General features: G+C 43.6%; 1 protein-coding gene across 6 annotated transcripts in view; it reads right to left on the minus strand.

The window, feature by feature from the left end:
- The window catches only part of RGS20 (regulator of G protein signaling 20), a 49,201-nt gene that overhangs the window by 8,775 nt on the left and 20,490 nt on the right, over nucleotides 1-19,936 (minus strand). For 2 of the 6 annotated variants that reach the window (XM_073331164.2, XM_073331160.2), the window contains exon 2: nucleotides 5,958-6,142. The exons of 1 other annotated variant lie outside the window; for it this stretch is intronic. In XM_073331164.2, the coding sequence (XP_073187265.1) occupies nucleotides 5,958-6,139 (182 nt within the window). In that variant the 5' untranslated portion in view covers nucleotides 6,140-6,142. Of the gene's footprint in view, nucleotides 1-5,957; nucleotides 6,519-7,606; nucleotides 7,735-19,936 lie in introns of those variants that run through there. 3 more of the 6 variants (XM_073331163.2, XM_073331162.2, XM_073331165.2) reach the window with 3 other exon arrangements.

Below are 19,936 nucleotides of genomic sequence, written 5' to 3' on the forward strand. Positions count from 1 at the left end.
CACGGGACAGAGCAGGTCCTATCAACCGCTCCCCAACTGCTCTTGTGCAAGGAGGGCAAAGATACCATCTTGTTGACTCTGGTTCCAGCCCTGGGGCATCCACTGAAACCAGGATCAATGAGGGCAATGCCGGCACTGGGTGTTTCTGTGTCAGCGGCATATCAGGCAGCAACAGACCTCTAACTTTCTGTCCCAACGTCACCCTTGGTCCAGGCTGCATCCTTTATAGCCCCATTGGATGGGCGGGCTGCTGACCCTGTGGGTCTGTCTGCACCATACCCTGCTGTTTCCCTTTCACAGTCAGTGGAAGTGGGGCTGTTGCTGGGCTCAGCACCAGGGACCTGCCTGACACCAGGACTGTCTTTGGCACCGCTGCAACTGGTGCTGCTGATGTTACTGTGGTGGCACTCACCACCCTCCACTTCGGCACCATCAGTTACCTCAGTACCACTGCCAACTTTGGGGTCAGTGCCGCTTCTGGCACCGCTTCTGGCTCCATGCTGCCAATACGGTTTCCACTGTCAGCCAAGCTTTCCCTCTTTAGTCTGGGTTATACACAAGTTGGACCGGTTGCTTGCACCCTCAGGGCTGGCTCCACCTTTATTGCCTGTAGCCTGGAACTCTTCAGCGTCCAGGTTGGGATCTTCCTCCTCTCACTTTCCATTGCTTGACCCTCATAGGGGGCTGTTCATGGAGCGCTATGGGTACCAGGATTGGCACTCATCTCACTGTTGGGACGGCAGCCCCTGGCCTAGTGTCTACAGGCCATCAATGCCTTATATGTACCAGTGACTTCCATGGAATCCACAGGACAATCCTCAGTCGTGGAGGCCCACTCCTCATCTCGCTTGAAGGTGAGCTCACCGAGCAAGTCTGTGGTGGTGACTGTCGATCTGTCACAGGCCCAGGCACTGGTGATCTTTCCCCTGAAAGAGCCTCCAGAGTTGTCCCGTGTAGGTTCATCAGTCCTGGGACAGGATCCAGCTCTGGCACAGTTAACTGCTTCATCTTCATCCTTGGACAATTCCACAGTGCCTGGCTCTTCCTCTCCTTTAGTACAGGAGGATTTCAGGCATACCAAGACCTTTTGCAGCACTTGGTTGCATCCCTGGAATTCAAGTGGCGTTCCTGCAGGAGAACGCCCATAGGTTAGTGGATATTCTGCAGCCATCTGTCCCTGGGAGAGTAGCCCTCTCTATTAATAATGTAGTCCTTGAGCCTGCTGAGGTCCTCTGGAGCACACTGGCTTTGGCACCACCTGCAGCAAAGCACATGGAGAACCTGCTACTTCATTCTGGTGCAGGGGTGTGAACGTTTTTACTCACATCTGTGCCCAGATTCCGGGGTCATAACCGTAGAGAATAAGAGCCCAGCAGGGCAGCTTTAAGACCCATCCCGAGGATAAGGACTCTGAATGAGTGGACCTGATGGGCAAGAATATTTACACCTCCTCTTCCTTGTGGATTGCTAACCAGCAGACATTGCTGTCCCAGTACAACTTTGTGAACTGGGTGGCTATGTCTAAGTTTGCAGATCAGCTGCCCGAAGCCGCGAGCGAGGAATGTCAGTCATTTGTCACTAGAGGCTGCTTGGTGGCTAAGACACTGTTGCAGTCCATGCTGGACATTGCAGATACTTTTGGCCAGAGTGATGGCCTCGGTGATAACCATGAGAAGGATTTCCTGGCTGCGGAATTCAGGCATTGCTCCCCATGTGCAGCAGGCCATAGAGAATTTACCCTTCGATGACCAAGCACTATTTTCAGCCAAGATGGATGAGACTCTGAACTACTTCAAGGGCTCTAGGGCTACCTTCTGGTCCTTGGGGGTGTATACATCAGCAGTGCAGAGGTACCACTACGGTGATCAACAGTAGCAGCAGCTGTCCACGGTGCACATTTGGGCAGCCTTTCCTTCCCCACAAGACGGTGGGACTATCCCAGAAAAGGGCATAGCTCCCATAGGAGGAGAAAGTCAGGTCTGGGGTTTGGTCGGTCCACACGAGTCCTGCAAGTACCCATTTTGACTCCTTGGCTCAGAACAGTGTTCCAGTCATTGCTCTGTTCTCCCCATTCCCTCCGTTTGGGGACAGGCTGGCCCATTTCTACAATACTTGGGGCTTGATCACAGGCAGCTGGGTCCTAAGCACTGTCAGATCAAGCTATGCAATCCAGTTTCCCACCATCCCTTCCTGCCCCTCTTCAGGGACCCCTCTCACAAGATATTGCTCCTCAAGCAGGTTTGTGGTCTACTGGCTTTGGGAGTGGGGGAGGAGTTCCACCAGAACACTGGAATCATAGGTGCTATTCCTGATACTTTCTGGTGCCCAAACCCAGGGGAGGGTTAAGACCCATTCTCAACCTTTACGGTGTCAACAAAAATATCAGATACATGAGGTTCCAAATGATCACTCTATTGACTATCATCCCCACGTTGTCTCAGAACAATTGGTTTGTTGCTCTGAACCTTCAGGATGCCTACTTTCATGTGGCGATTTTGCCAGGCCACAGAAAATTTCTTTGATTTGTCACAGCAGAGCACCATTTTCAGTATACAGTGCTTCCATTCGGATTCTCTTCTGTCCAAATGCATGGTTGTCATGACAGCATATCTCAGAAAGAAAGAAATCCATATCTTCCCATACCTGGATGACTGGTTACTGAGTGACAGGTCCAGAGAGGAAGTTCTTTCTCACATTGACATTATACTGCACTCCCTCAGCCGTCTGGGTCTCATCCTAAACATTGGGAAGTCAAGCATGGTTCTCACTCAGAAAATAGAGTTCACTAGGGCCCTAGTACATTCTACGAGTTTGAGAACATTTCTGCCAACTGGCCATTTTCAGGTAATTCACCATCTTTACCTCAGTCTCCGGTCTCAGCTTTCCATGACAGTTCAAATGTGCCTGAGGCTCTTGGGCCACATGTCAGTTTGCATGCAGGTGGTCCAGTTTGCAAGGCTGTGCCTTCGGCCTCTCCAAATGTGACTCAGGACTATTTACCATCTGACTCTTCGCCGCCATCTTTCTCAACTGGTCCTGGACTCCTTGCAGTGGTGGATGTATCCAGAGAAGGTTTGCCAGGGTGTCCAGTGGTTACCAACCAGATCTCTTGTCACTGATGCTTCTCTGATGGCTTGGGGAGCACATGTGGGGTTGCTGAAAGTTGAAGGTCTGTGGTCAGAGCAGGAGTGCTCACTGCATATCAACATGCTGGAGCATTCAGGGAAGATCAGTCTTCTCCATTGCCATGGTAACAAGATTCTTAAAATGGTTTCTTCATCCTCCGGTCTGACAGCCAGTTCCTCTGTGAGACTTTAACACAGTCCTAGCAGATTTAATGGGACCTCCATTTGAGCCTCTGGCATTTTGTCCCTTTCCGCTGTTGTGGAAAGTGGAGTAATAACATCTGCAAGGTGAGTGTGAGAGTTGCAGGTTCTGATGGCAGAGCCTCCTTATACACAATTATCTGAAGACAAAGTGACTTTATGACCACATCCCAAATTTTTGTTTAAAGTGGTCTCTCAGTTTCATTTGAACCAGGCAGTATATTTACCTCTGTTATTTCCTATTCCACATTCATCTCATTAGATGTCAAGCGATGTCTAGCCGCCTATCTGGACAGGACTAAGGTGTTTCATGTTTTGCCTTGCCTGTTTGTGTCATATGCAGATCCTATGAAGAAGCAAGCAGTCTCTTCACAGACTATCTCTAAATGGGTAAGATCCTGTACCAAGACTGCATATGAAACAACTTCAGCTATGCCTCCTCAATAGGTATGAGCTCATTCTAAGAGAGCACAAGCTACGTCAGTAGAGTTCCTGAGTGACATCTCAATATTGGACATATGCAGGGCTGCCATATGGTTGTCCATACATACATTTATGAACTAATATGTCATCACCACAGCTTCCAGGGTGGATGCAGGTTTTGGTAGGGAGGTCTTGCAAACCGTGTTTAGGTAGACTGAGCCCAGCCACCCAGAGTTCTGTCTGTGAGTCACCTAAGTGAAATACACAGCTGCATCTACTCAAAGAAGAAGAAATGGCTACCTACTGTAACTGTGGTTCTTCAAGATGTGATGCAGATGTGTATTCCATGACCCACCCTCCATGCCCTCTGCATCAGAGTCTAGTCTCTGGGCATTTGATGCGAAGAAACTGAGGGGGGTCGGGGCGGTACCACCTCATATAGCCAAGGGAGGGGCTATGGCCATGAGGCACAAACATTGCTCCTCTATGGGTATTGCTAGGCAAAATTCTCTGGGCATGCACACACTTACGTGGAATACATGTCTGCATCACATATCAAAAAATCACAGTTACAGTAACTAACCATTTTCTATACAGGTTGGCCACTTTATTTTTGGACCCAGAAGTTTGCCTACTTTTATCTGAATGTGGAGGTAAAGAAGCTTCAAGGATGCAGTCTTCAGTCTTGCAAATCTGCACAGCAAGAGAGATTTATTCTGTCCACAAAGAGTGGATCTTAAAAGTGAATGGGTGGAGTGGGATCATGGCCACATGCAGTTCCATCAATTTGGTACAGTGTTGCAGATTCACTCAGGAAAAACTATCATCATCACTAAAGGTATGGTAAGATACCACTATAGTGTGACAAATGACTTATCAAGGAGAAAAGGGATGGCTATTTTAGTTTGTGATAAGACTGACTGACACACTACTAAAATATGAATTCCTGGAATGAATAAGGGGATGGCAGCCTCATGTTTAGTCAAGAAAGCAAAAGGCTGTAGTAAGTGAAAAACTAAATATAGGTAGTGCTGTCTTCTGCCTGCTAGGTGCTCAGCTCCCACTGGGAGTTCTCCATCTTGCAGGAACTGTCCCTATACAAGTTAATTTTTAACCTGTTCTTATGACATCTTCCAGGAACCAAATGTCCCAAAGCTCTGTAGTGATCCTCTCTATATAGTTATTCTATTTTAGTGGGCCTGGACCTTAAATGCAAATCTGGATATTCTGTCAGGTAGATACTCTAACAGCCAATGAGATTTCTCATAGTAAATAAGAACCTCATTGACTGATAGTTTTGAACCTACCTTACACTCTTTCATTGCACCTCTTTCCGTCTTCTCTATTCTAGAGGAATAATTTTAATTTGGCCATTTCTAGCAACCCAGAAAGCCATGGGTGAAAGTAGTTCAATGTTACAACTACCTGCAGTTGGTTATTACTGTTGTTTAGCATTAATATGTAATGCCTTTAATGGGCAAAGCATATGAAGATCTGGTGGCTTAAAAAGCTTTCTGCAGTTGCCAGAATCTCATTCTTTACGATACTACTAAACATGGCCATAATCATTCTCATAGAAAGAGACCCTGCACTAATTCACATCTATCTCTATTCCTTATGAACAATTTCCTTTTTTGTTTCTCAAAGTTAAAGCACAAAATCAGGAGTAAGGGGAGATGACGGGACAGCGTCCCCCGTCGATATTGTGTAGTGTGGACCCTGCGGTAAGTAGATCTAAGGTACGTTGATTTGAGTTACACTATTCATGTAACTCAAATTGCATAGTTTAGACCAACTTTTCCCGTTAGTGTAGACAAGGCCTTAGAATGTAAGCTTTTTTTGGTGCTGGGACTGGACTGTTCTGTCTTGTACAACATCAAGCACATGAGCAGTTCTTTAGTAACAAGGAAATTGTTACCATGATGTGCGTGCAGCCTAGAGCAGTGCTAAGAAAAGAATAACATACCTTTTTATTTAAAGCGCCATTTTAGCCCCCGCCTTCCCCCCTGCCACACACACCCAGCTGATGCTGGTATACAGAACTCTTTTTACATCCTTAATTATTTCAATGGAAAACCCACAAGAACTGGAGCTGAAAACTGCATCCAGAATTGCAACATAGCCACCTTTTTCCTATCGTTCCAGACTTGTATTATTACCCCAAGTGCTGTGCTGTTTATGTTGTCCTGATTACTGGCCATCACTCACCCCTGCAGGTTTGAGTTGAGACACCGAAAGACATACCATGAACAGCTACAACAACAGCACCAACAAAAGCAGCAGGCATTGGAAGCTCGATTCCCAATGCCATGCTGTGCCTGTGTGGAACTTGGTGTCTCCTGGGCCACAGACATCTGCCTTTTGCGCATCTCCATCCGCTCCGATCCCATGGGCTGCAAAAACCAAAATAAGGGGAAAAAATTAACCTCTGAACAAAAGACTCACTTTTCTCATTAAGGCCAGATTTTCAAAAGAACTCAGAACCTGATGGCTCCCGCTATTCTTCTTGGAAGCTGCTGGGAAAATCCGCCAGTTGACTGAGGTTCTGTGACAAGGTGTAAAGGCACTCCAGCGTGTAAGGGGTTAATAGATTCCTCCCTATAACGTGGCTGTTTTGGGTGGAAAGTGGAAGTGGGTTCAAAGAAGGTTATCATGGGGATGTTTATGTTCTCTCTTCTCTCAGCTCGCTGTAGCTGGAAAGCTCCGAGTGGTTATTTTCCAGTAGTGTTGCTAATTTGTTGTGCTTTTGAGTTCTGTTTTTGGAAATAAAGCCACCTCTAAGGAAAAAAGGGTGAAGTGACCTGTAGTTGGGACTTTGGTTCTTCCTCCTTTCTTTCCCAGGTTGGTGAGTCTGTGCACTGGCTTAGAGGTGTGTAAATGGGAGATGAATTTGGGCTCCATTGTGGGTGCTGAAAAAATCTGTTCCTTAGGCCACCGTAAAGGGGAAAGCCTAGGATCTGATGGACTATCATGGGTCTGACTCTATGTTCCTTTAACATACATTTTCTTTCAAGCGAGATTCAGAGTCTTCTGGTTTGGGGAGAAAATTACTTTTCTGCTGAGGAGATACAGACATGGGCCAGGCAACATTAAGATTTAAGCAGTCTATTCCCATCATAACAATAGACTACATGTCATAGTTCATAGTGGGGACAGCCCGGGATGCCTCTAGATTGTTTGTTTGGTTCCCTAAGCCTGCAAACATGTATGTACATGAGCAATTTTAAACATGTAACTAGTCCAGCTGGAGTCACTGCAATTTCTCATGTAAGTATGTAACTTTCTGTGAGCCCTTTCAGTGAGCCTGAATTTATGGTTGACCGAATTTGGTGTGTGCTCCCTGTGAATAACTTGCTGCCTATTGACCTGTACCCTACAGGTTGACTTCATTACACTGATGAAATATCAAATCCTAAAGGACAATTGCACCTTACTTCACTGTGATTTTAGATGAATTTTGGATACTTAGCTATTCTTCTTCCTGTGCAAAGTGATACTTTTGGTATTGTTCATTGTAGGTTGCTAAACCTCCTTGAGTCCATCACAAGTGCAGAGGAGTTTAAATACCCTTAACAACGGCAGATTCTGGGGAGTTGTTCATTGTGATTCAATAACAGGTATGAGACATTATCTGATGAGCTGGAGAGCATCATGTTAAAATCATCTCTGTATGTGTTCAGCTATATTTATGCAGGAGTATGATGGCAAGAAAGATGCTCAATCCATATGCAGCAGGCATTGCTACAAAAACTACAAAATCATGTATGTAAAAGAGTGCAGGTTATTCCAGCTCAACGCAGCATTAATTCATTTTCAATGCTTTTTCTGATTTTCCTTTTACTGATGGTATTACTTACTGGTCGGTTAGTATTCTTTTTGTTTTGTGTTCGCTAGAATCATCCCCTCGTCCAAAGGAAAATATGTATGTCATGCACAGCAGAAGAGGCACCTATTTTGCAGGAAACATCAGACCAGCTTAGCTATACTATAATAGGGAGAAAACACAGAAAATGATGCCCCATTATGGCTTTGCTCCCTTTGACAACCAGTCCCTAAATGACCAAAATCTAAAATGTAAGCAAGAACATTACTTCCCAAAATACCAGCTTAATCATTTTAAAGTATGAAAGAATAAATATGAAAAGGAAAATACATCTGTACATTCTTATTTCTTTATTGCTTAGATTTCAAGTTCATTACAGTAGAAGGAAGTACTGAATATTTTTTGCTTTCTTCCTGGTACCTATATTTGAAAAATAAAGCATGTTTGTGCTTACAATAAAAAGTAATTATAAACAAAACATTACAGGAGACAATAGTATATCTGGCGTATTCACAGCTCCTGGTAGGAGTAAACATTTTCTTATTATCAATTAGAAAAGTTTAATATATAATTGGAATCAAATGAGTGCTATTTATATAATTCATCCTGCTTCCTTCAGTAGATGTTTTATGTGGCTTCTGTGCACATAAATACCTCTAACCCACTTTACAACTGAATTGAGATATGATCTGATTCAGAGAGCTAGTTTTTTGTTTGTTTGTTTGTTTGGAGGAGAAAGAAGGGCATAGGAGAAAGAGGTGGATAAGTCAGCGTACCCATTCACCCACCCCAAATATCTCCTATTTCAAAGAATCCTTATTTAGATCCATTATTATATTTATAAAATTATAATTGTAGATTGTTACTATTTTAGATTTATTATCCTTTCAGACTGATTTCTTTTGCAAGATATTCTCTGGTATACTTCATGTGAGGGAGGAGCACGTAACCATCTCTGTAGCAAACGCCTCCCTCCCCACCCCCCGAAATAGTGTTTTGTTTATAATGTAGCTTGTGAAGCGCTCACTCTAACAAAGAATATTTGGAAGCTATAGAGCTTTATGAATGTAAAATCAATATTCATCCTATGTGATTTATATCCCAGTTTATAGATTATGAAGGGTTGAGGAGAAAAAAAATAAAGGCACAATTTGGCATCTCATTTAAACTCTACGTTTCATTAGCAGATGTACACACTGAAACATTAGCTTACCCTTTAAATATGAAGTAATTTTCTTGCTTGGAGTTAAATGATGATTTTTGTAAATATTTCTAAACGACAACACCTCTTTTTAAGATGGCACAAAAGGGTTAAAAAAATATGTGGAGACCAAAGGCAGAAGTTCCTGCAAGAATGTATCTATTGGTTTAAAGAGGATTAGTCCAAAGCAGTTACTTTGTTTTAAGGAAAGTCCAATGCTTAGTGCACCTGCAGCTCTTTTGTGAATCAACAGCAGTTGTGTGCATGCAAATGACAAGATGATTGAGCCTCTTAATTTTTAACACTGCTTTGGTTTTAGAAATGAACTGAACTGCAGTAAAGCAGGTGCTATTATACATCACTTCATTCACACTTACTTTGGTCACTAAAGCATTCTAAATACCCGCAGGGAGAAGATCTCTTAAATTAAAGCTGCTGGTTTGCATAGTCACATTTCTGACCAGATCCTCACTGTAAAACAAAATGCCAACCTCTCCATTATCACAACATTTATTATTATTAATCTGTGTTACAGTAGCGCTTAGAGACTTAAACTGAGATTAGTCCCCATTGTGCTCAGGGCTATACAAACACAATAAAAGACTGTCCCTGTCCCCCAAAGAGCTTACAATCTATGGTCGGGGGAGGGAGGCTGAAGGGGAAACTGAGGCAGAGAGATGATGTGACTTGTCCAAAGACACACAGCAAGTAAATGGGAGAGCTAGGAATAGACTCCAGGGATGAAATCCTGGCTCCATTGTCAATGGAAGTTTTATGATTGATTTCAATGGAGCCAGGATTTCACCCTATATACTGGACCATGCTGATTCTGACTACTGTCACAGTGACAATTTGACCCTTTTGAGATAGAGCAACAGTTATGATTCCAAGCCACATCAACCTCAGAATGTCTGGATCATGTCTGTGGCCATTTGCTGTATTATTTTCAGAGAAAAGTTGATTTTATATAGATTCTCAGCTACCATGGTGATAGGGCCAAGATAGATATATCAGTTGTTCCACCAAGTATTGTATGTAGGAATCTACAAAAGAAAGTCAAACTTTCTATTCTATGTGTAAATGTCAATATTAGCAATGGGCCAGAGACAAATTTACATATAAAGAAAAGGAGTACTTGTGGCACCTTAGAGACTAACAAATTTATTTGAGCATAAGCTTTCATGAGCTACAGCTCACTTCATCGGATGCATTCACCGATGAAGTGAGTTGTAGCTCACGAAAGCTTATGCTCAAATAAATTGGTTTAGTCTCTAAGGTGCCACAAGTACTCCTTTTCTTTTTGCGGATACAGACTAACACGCCTGCTACTCTGAAACCAGTCTTACATATGGACACCTTACATTTTGAAGAACTTTGAATCTGAATGCAGAAGCTCAAGCCTATCTCTAATCTGATTTGGTAGCATTTTAGACCCAGTTTGCACTGGAGTAAATGACCACATGAAGTGCAAGGCAGAGGAGAGTCAGGTCCTTCATTTCTTCTTCAAACTTTTCTGCTCTGCTGATTCAAAAGAGCAGGTATCTCACTTTAGGGAGGGGGGAAAATGTGTGCTCCACTACACTCCATCTTCAAAGCTCAATGATCAGCCATATAAAATGTATACGTATTTCACATCAAACAAATGCTGTTAGCTCCTCAGCTGACTCTGGTGGAGCTGTTCTGACTTACATCAGTTAAGAATCTGACTCACTCATGCTAAAGGATCACTGATGTGATTACTGAGAGATGTGGTATCCATTACCGAGAGGGCAGCATTAGTAAATGACCTTATTTACAAGCAGTTATTGCTTTTCGAAAGAGTTACACTTTGGGTTGAAATTCATGCCAAAAGTGCAGAGGTAGCTGGAATGGTGTTTTAAAATTCTCTGTGGTCTTTTTTTAGTTTATTTAAGGGGTGGGGTAACTCTCTTGTGCTCCTAGTGTTCAAAAATGCTTATTTAATGCTAACATCATGCTTTCCATGGCCTTAGTCATCACTGAGCATAAGAGTCTCTGACATATTTGAAGTTATTTTGACAAATAAGATAAGGGGGCAATTCTCAGTTCCAGCCTGGCTTTTTGGCAGGATAAAACATAAATGGGTTAAAATAGTCCCTGGTGATTTGGTGTAGAGCTGGTAGACTGCGGTCTCCACTCGCTCACCCTCAGCATGGCCAGGGAGAGGGTATGTAGCAAGAGTTCACTGCATTCCACCTATTTTCTGTTGCAGCAGTCTAAATTAGATAAGCCTATGCTGGGGACAGAATCACTCCCTGGATGGCCCTTGATATAGATTTTAAAGTGAGAAGGGACAGTTATGCTCCTCTAGTGTAATGGAACCCATAGAATTCCACTCAATGATTCCTACATCTAACTTATAATTAAACTAGAGCATTGTTGAAGCCACAGCTGATCGTCCAAGTTTCTGCACTGACCAGAACTCATCCGGAATGGAGAGCTGGCCTCAAGTGTTTGAAAATCACAAAGTGTGCATACACAGAACAATCTTTTCTAATTTTGTAACTAGGTATGGTGATATGCTATACTGCTGGGTAAATGTACCTCTATCAAATTTAGCAGCTGAGATAAATTCAGCTGGGCTCAGTCACTGTTTTGTTTAAAGAAAGGAACAACTAAATAAATGCAATATTATGGTTGATATTTTCCAAAAGCATAAATTAGGAAATAAAATTTTTAAAGGAATGTCAGTTCAAATACTGTTCTGAGAGATTTTCCTTCATTGCTGATGTAACAGTTGTCCTCAATTTCTCCAATTTTTCAGGTAAGCGACCAAGTTGATCAGTTCTTCTAATTCACATACCTAAGGATGTGGCTGGTAGCTTTTCACCATTCAAAGATGTGACATGATGCCTGATAATTACCACAGGGACTTTACAGGGATGGTAGAGTGGAGAGTTTTTCACACTGCAGTTCATATACAATGGCACTTGATTAGGCTTTCATCACTGTTATGTAGGGTGAAAGCCTGGTCACAGTGAACTCAATGGCAAAATTCCTACTGACTTTAATTGACTCAGGGTTTCTAGACTGAAAATACAGGTCTTGTGTGTGCAAGAGAAAGTTACCATGTACCTACAGGATCAAGAAGAGGGAAGCTTCCTTGAAGATGACCTGCGAAAGCTGCTGCCTAGGGACAAACAATATTATATTCACTATGGTGCTGTTCTGATCACAATAATTATATGTAACCCTTCTGCCCGTCAGAGTTGGCAGCAACAAGGGCCGGGTTCAATATCTAGGGGTTCCATTCCAATAACACAATGCAAACCGGCTCGAGCCCCCACCCAGTGACCTGGGACAAATATATACCACCCCCGCTGGGCGCCTCCAAGAGGCAATACTTCTCCTCTCGCAAGCACATAGTCTGAGTGTAGCAAAAGTCTTTTAATAACAGAGAGAAACAATGTGGCATTATGTTGGGGAAACACCACCAACAGGATTCATAACACAACCCATGAGCAAAAACAACCCCACCCCAGGCAAATTGGGGCATGCCCTTTTCCCTTTGGTTCTTGAGTCCAGCAACCCCAAATCACCCAAAGTCCCAAAAGTCCAATGCCCCCAAAGTCTCTGTCCCTGGTCAGGGCAGCCCCAGAGTTCGAAAGTTTATCGGCGGAGCTTTACCTCCCAACCTGGGTGGAAATGGGACGGGGGTAAGAGGCACCTTACGTGATCTGAAGCTGACCGCCCCATAGCTCCATAGCGGCGCTCCGCTCCGCCAGCCGCCCCATAAAACTCCTTCGCGCAGCTGCACTCCACTCCACCAGCTGCCCCACGAACTCCTTCGCTCAGCTGCGCTCCGCTCTGCCAGCCGCCCCACGAACTCCTTCACTCAGCTCCACGGCCCACAAGCAGCTCCTGCCATCCACACACTGCTCCGCGTCGAACTGCTTCACCAGCCATCCCGCAAACTGCTCCACAATATATCTTCAGGCTCCCCCACTACTTAACACAACACTCAGTGATTTCAGCTCTTAGGTGAATTCAGCTTATAGTAGGGGAGCCCCAGTGCTGGTGCACTGTCAGCCCAAAGTGAGCTCAGCAGCCTATAACTAGACTTCTAATGAAATCAAAATTAGCTCTGATATTCCACAGTGGAGAGAGGAGGAAGTGCAATCAGCATGTAAGGCCCTCACCAAGGGGGCCCATGCCACCAAGTATTAATACTTGTCCCCAGCCTCTCTCCATTCACACAGTTTTGGAACCCATGACCCTTGCCTAGCAAGTGCTACTTAGATGATGGTGAATCCCTCCATCATAACAAAAGGCCACATACAGTTCCAAGCACAGTTCCCATAATCAGGGTAATAACAATTTATTCTTCCTGCCCCAATAACAGAGACACTGGGGATCCCACAGCAGCCAAAGTGACCATTTGGGCAGCTATGGTCTCATTCTAGGCATGGTGGGTGTGCCTATGCAAATGAGATCGGCCCCTGAAGTTCTTTTCCACAACTTGCCACACCTCACCACCAGATGTCAGGGTGGAGCTCATCCTGACACTGCTTACATATACAATAATTTCAACCAGGAGATGGGGGTCCTAACTACTTGGTCCAGATTTCTTTGGCCTTGACGTTCCTCTGGCAGTTTGTTGGAAGACCTATCACTACCCAGTGACAGTGTGACTAAATTTAAAAAATAAATTGTCACCATTTATCCAGCCAATGCAATGCAGGGACAGTATTACCTTTCCTAGGGCCCCACATCTGCTGTAGGGAAAAATCCTTTAAAGGAAGTTTCTGGAAGGCTGGGGAGTCCCTGGTAGCGTGGGGGTGAGAGGGGATACTGGCATTCCAAAGCCAGTACAAAAGCATGGATGGCCTGCATCAGATCCCTAAAGATCTATGCAGAACCCAGAGGCTCTGGGGACCCACAGCTACTCCCACAGGAACAATTAAACAATCTGGGAGTGGCTCAGCACAGAGAATTTCAGTGTTTTCCTCCCCATAACCCTGCTCTGTTGGCTTCACCAGGGGAATAGGTGATTTGTTCCAGGCCTATAAAAACATAGTTTCTATGATAGAATGCCTGGCTGGAAGAAGATTTTGAACACTGTCTAGAATTAATGTATATATTCTTTGTGTTCAGATATATTTTCATTCCATGTTCCAATTACAAGTTACAGATCTACCACTTTGAGCCAGTTCATATTTTAACTTCATAAACAAAGATGGTCTAGACAATATGGAAAGTTTGTGTTTCCTGCTGTTAAATCATGCAGTTTTGTTATATTTATGTGTAATGCTGCAGTTGCTAATTAGGGTATGGTGAGATAATGTTGATTGGATTATGCAGTTGGTGTGAAATGGTTTAAATTTATCTGCAGATAAGCTACTGTATATGATCTTTTAATCAGTGATGAGACTAGCAATAGATGTTAATCAGGAAGAATTATTCATTTGTGATCCTGTTGCTACAGTACACAGAATCAATGGCTGGTATTCTGTAAAGATTATTTTTCCACAAGGGTATTCTGGGGGGAAAAAATAGTTTGGGCGATGGACCCAATTCTGCTGTTATTTAAGTCAAGAGAAACTTTGCCACTGACTGCTGGATGGATTGGGCCTTACTACTTATTTTCTAACCTCAGATCTTCTGAACAATGAACAATTTCCATTAGAAATTGCATTTTGTGGAAATTTTTGTCTTTGAATAGTTTACAGAAAACTGACATTACATACAAGTAGCAAAATATGCAACTTCAATATGATCTAGAGATGAAAGGGGAATGCAGTGGAATAGAGAATTCACAGTGTTTTGCATTGTTCAGAAAGTGTTTCCAATATAGCAGTGTGTGACTCTACCCTCAGAATTTCATACACAACTGTAACACCTAAGCGGGGAAAGCAGCAGGAAACATCACCTCTACCCATAACAGTTTCAAGAGTCTGCCTGATGTCTTTCTTGCCCCTGCAGCACTGTGGAAATGCCAACTTTCTCTGTGTAAAAGTGTTTACAGCAAAGCTAAAAATGTTTTAAAATGAAAGTCTATGAAAATTCAGCACTATTACCAAGATTGTTAAATGGTTTCAGAGTAGCAGCTGTGTTAGTCTGTATTTGCAAAAAGAAAAGGAGTACTTGTGGCACCTTAGAGACTAACAAATTTATTTGAGCATAAGCTTTCGTGAGCTACAGTTCACTTCATTGGATGCATTCAGTTAAAAATGTGTGATGCTTGATGGACTTTTGAAAACTTTATAGCTCTCAGAGGGAAAGCACACGTGTTTGCTAGAGGTGTAAAAAGTTAAGCCCTGGCGATCAGCATACAAACCAAGTGAATGGATTATATGTCAAGGAAAATTACCATGTGCATAAGAAGTGGAAAGCAGAGAGACCGAATTCAGACTCCTGACTTCCAGTAATGAAATAACTTGTGCTCATCTCGGCTACAATTGCTATTGTGGGCGATCCGGAGTAGTGGTGCCCCTTCACGCCCTTCACAGGGTCTGGTACTTACGGACCAGCACTCTACCCAGACCCGCTGGATATGTCCCTATCCATGTCTCCAAATTGCTTGTTACTCCCTTCATACTGTAGCACTCCAAGCCAGAGCTCTGTTTTGCAGTGTGCAGTGGAGGTGTTGGAAACTCACACAAACTATCACCAGCTATAGAAGGCTTCTCAGAATTTGGTCTCTTAGCAATAGGCTTTGGAGTCTGTCACCTGAAGATCACCTGTTCAAATTCAGATCAGGTGAATGACCAAAACTAGGTACAGAGTGAAACTGAGCATAAACTGTTTTTATTTTGGGTGCAGGAGGAGGATTCTGATCTGGGGCAGGAGGCGGGGGGAGGTGCAGGCTCCAGGCAGGAGGCACTTACCACAGGTGGCTCCTGGCCGGCAGCACATTGGGGCACTCAGGCAGGTTGCCTGCATGCTGTGGCCCCAAGCTGCTCCCAGAAGCCTCTGCGGCCTGCTGCTGGCACACCTCTGGCGTCCCCTGAGGGGAGGAGGACAGCATGTCTCTGTGTGCTGCCCGTGCCCGCAAGCAATGCCCCCGTAGCTCCCATTGGCTGGGAACTGGCCAATGGGAGCTGGGGTGATAGTGCTTGGGGAGGGGGCAGCGTGCGGAGCTACCTCCCCCCAGCCAGGGGCTGCAGAGACGTGCCAGCAGCCGGCTATTTCCAGGAGCCTGCCTGAGCGCCCCGCTGCGCCACGGGACTTTTAGCAGCCCGGAGTTGGAGATCGCTGCCTTGTGATTGATTTTTGCAGGCCCCCCCTTGAGCTGGGGCCCTGGGCTGCAGCCCCTAACGCCCCTGCCTTAATCCAGCCCTGACTATCCCAAACAAATCCTAATAAAAATACCTCACAATTTCATGTCAAGTTTTTGCTGTTAGACAATGTATGAACAGTACCAGTAAAACAAATGGTCTAAGTGCCCTCCATTGAACAGAATGATCAAAGTGCCTTCCATTGAGCAACAAGCATGGAAATCAATTGTATTATTAAGCTCCTGAACTAAAACTAAATGAAAGGTCATGAAGTTCAACCCCCTAAGTGATACATCCGTGCAGCTAGTGTTCATTAGTGCTGACAGGGCCTGTATTCAAAAGTGGGCACACAACCTTTGCGTAAGTCTCCTGTGGCTATTACTTCTACCACAGACATGACTAATCCCAACAAGGCAAGGATCATTAACATGCACAAATACTGCTCCCCTCCAGCCCAGCTCAGCTCAGAATGTGTAGATTCCACAGATGGCAAAAGGGGGAGAGAGGGAGCGGGTCACAAATGTTGCTCTGTTCCTGGCTGCCTCTCTTCATACATCTGCACAAATGATGGCTTAAATTCGGCCCCCACAGCCCAGCCAGCCTGGTTGCTATACTCTGCATTCTGTTGCAGATCCAGGTTTGTGTTATGATCTCTGATTAATTGAACCATCCAGAATTGAGGTGCTACAGACAAGTGCTCAGAGTGCAGGGGGTGAGTAATGGAGTTGTATTGCTGAACAGTCAATTTGGGAACTTTTAAGACTTGCTCATTTTTAAGCAGGAATGGCCTTGAGCTTTGGGACATGAGAGAGAGAATGTAAGGGTGGTGGAGGGCATCTTAAATGCTACAGCTTGGATACATAGGGCACGTTCCTGCGAAAATAACATTTACATATATCCTTATGCACCTGGTCCTGTCAAAGGATGGCTCACACATAACCTGACAGAAGAATGTATTTTTTAGTCAGTTTTCCATTGAAATTGGAAAGAATCAGTAATCAACACTTGTATGAGCAAGAATCCAGCAAAAGTCATACAATGAAGTTAGCAGACGAATAAACCACATTCATGCTTCCTTAAATATCAGTGCAAATGTGGCTCCCTCAGCTAAAGTATTCTGGCTACTTACTCCCAGGTGCATGCTCTGAAAATAGCAGCAAGTAAATACAGCTTTCTGTGACATAAGCACACCAAGAATAAACATTCATTTGAGACTCAGACACTTGTTAGAGCTAAAAGGTGAGGTGTTCATCTACAAGACTTACACCTGATGCTACTTATTATTAATAGCTGCTTTTACATGGATGTAGTCCTGGTTTATAGCAATGTTGTCTTTTTTTTTTGTTTTTCTGACAGAAGGAAGTAGAACGTGTCCATCAACAAAAAAGGTGTTTTTCCTTCATGAATATTTGTATCCTGTGTGATTAGAGATGTTTCAGAGTAGCAGCTGTTTTAGTCTGTATTCGCAAAAAGAAAAGGAGTACTTGTGGCATCTTAGAGACCAACAAATTTATTTGAGCATAAGCTTTCGTTAGCTACAGCTCACTTCATCGGATGCATTCAGTGGAAAATACACTGGGGAGATTTATATACACAGAGAACATGAAACAATGGGTGTTATCATACACACTGTAAGGAGAATCCACTAAATGCATCCGATGAAGTGAGCTGTAGCTCACGAAAGCTTATGCTCAAATAAATTTGTTAGTCTCTAAGATGCCCCAAGTACTCCTTTTCTTTTTGTGATTAGAGAAAAACCCATCCTATGTTTCATACATGAAATATTAACAATGATTACACTTGCTTGTGGGCCAAATCTTCAGATGGTGGCAAGCAATGTAGCTTCATTGAAAGTCAGTGACTATGGGGCTATGGGGATTTACACCTCCTAAGGATCTGACCCAGTGCCTGTGTTAACGCTGCAAATAAAAGTGAATCTGTCTCATAGGCCAGATTTAATATAAAAAATTGTTAAACTGAGGGATTATGGATTCTTTCTTGTCTTATTGCCTCTTAGTCCAAGTCTGTGGATCACCTTTCTTTGAAATTCAGTTAGCTGTTTTATAAAATCCCCTTATTTTGTCTGAACATATTCCTTGTTATCTGGACACAGTAATCTCAAAGGAGGTTCTGTGGGAAAAGTAATATAATCTCAATTTCTACAAATTTCCTCAGTTAATCTCCACTGGGTTAACGTGGCAACACTGCCTCACTGCCATGTCCCCATTCTGCCTAGTCCCTGTCCTATTCTTCCACACAGATCTCCAAACGAGTGGAGAGCTGTCAGAAAATTCTGAAAGAAGGAGGGAATAGTGTAGCAAAGATGGATGAGACTTCCTTCCATAGGAAAGGGGGCCATTCATACACTACACTTGGATCTGTGGGGCAGTATTCCTCACCCCAGAGTTTGTTCATGTTTTTAAAGTGAACAGATTTGGTGAGGATGAACGGATGACAGGGAAGATGTCACAAAGTCAATGGGAGTATTGTGCAACACCTACAGGGTAAAATGTAAACAAGCCCTACAGAACTATTCCTGGAATCCACCAAATCTTCCCTTGCATATAATCCCTTTTGGGAATACTGCAAATAACAGAATGAAGTTCTGTGCCAGTAAATTACAGAATGAAATGCAACACAACAGCAGCACTCTCTTCACAGTGGCACTGAACATAATGGGCCAGATTTACTGGTACACCATGACTGCTTTGTGATACTCTTGCAACACCAAAGTGCTGTAAACCCATATTAACTGGCCAATTAAGCTGGCTTTAGTTGCTTTGCATCAACAAAGCAACGCAGAACATCTAGAGAGTGCCTGTGAACCTGGGGCCACTTCTAAAAAATATGGAAAACAACCAAACACTATATTAACACTTTTCATTTGAGGATGAAAGGATGATTACTACACAATCAGGGTGGAATATTCCTCAAAAAGAGTTTCAAGGTAATAAGACCTGTAAGACTTTCTTTGAAAGAAAGTAAAGTAACCTGAAAAGAATAGATCTTCTCACTCTGCAGTTTAAGGGCAAAAGGAAACCCAGCAGTGCTCTGAGGGCATTGGTTACTGTTGAACAAAATAGGTTTTCTCTTCACTAAATGGAAGTTTATATGTTGAACAATCAAATAGATACAACCCAACAAAATAAATCTGAAAAGAAAAGGGGAAAACGAGTCTATTTTGTATAGGTTCTTATTCCATGCTTGTCACCATAATGTCTGAGTGCCTTCCAGCAGTGCATTAAGAGACATGACTAACAACTGTCACATGTTGTTTGCTTTCTCATCCACTCCCCAGGGGGAGAAGTGTGTGCAGTGGAGTGTCTTGTTTTGGAACTTGTGTTTTTTCCCCCAATATACATGTTGCTATGTATTTATAGTAGAGAAGGCAAGGTCAAAGAAATGTTCCTTGCACTTGGAGCTGAAGGTGGTGAAGTTTGGGATGGTCCTTAGTTCCTTGGGGAGTTCATTCCACAGTCTCAAAATGTCCCCCTACCTCCCAAGAAAGTCTTTTCTCCTACACAGATGAACATTACCCTTACTGCAGAGAGTTCACTCCTCTGGTGCAATGTAAGATGTCAACCACGGTCTTCATCCTGAAGTTTTTGGCAGTCTTTGAGGTATCCTGGGCCCAGTTCATGGAATATCTTGAGGATAAGGACCAAGACCTTGAACTTGATTTGACACTCTCTGGGAAACCGATGTAGAGAATGGAGGACAGGCTTGTGGTAGCATGTGCTGCTAAGAAGATGTGCTGTGGTATTTTGTACTAGTTGGAGTTTCCTAAATGCTTAAGGCTTGCTGCCCAGATATATCACATTGCTGTAGTCCAGCTGAGAAGTGACACATGTGTGGGGCCAGGTCATCATCTGCCACGATGGGACAAAGTCTCCTGGACCGCTGGAGAGGATAGAAAGCGCTACTCACT

The sequence above is a fragment of the Lepidochelys kempii genome, chromosome 2 (genome assembly GCF_965140285.1).
Source record: "Lepidochelys kempii isolate rLepKem1 chromosome 2, rLepKem1.hap1, whole genome shotgun sequence".
In the NCBI taxonomy this organism is placed as follows: domain Eukaryota; kingdom Metazoa; phylum Chordata; order Testudines; family Cheloniidae; genus Lepidochelys; species Lepidochelys kempii.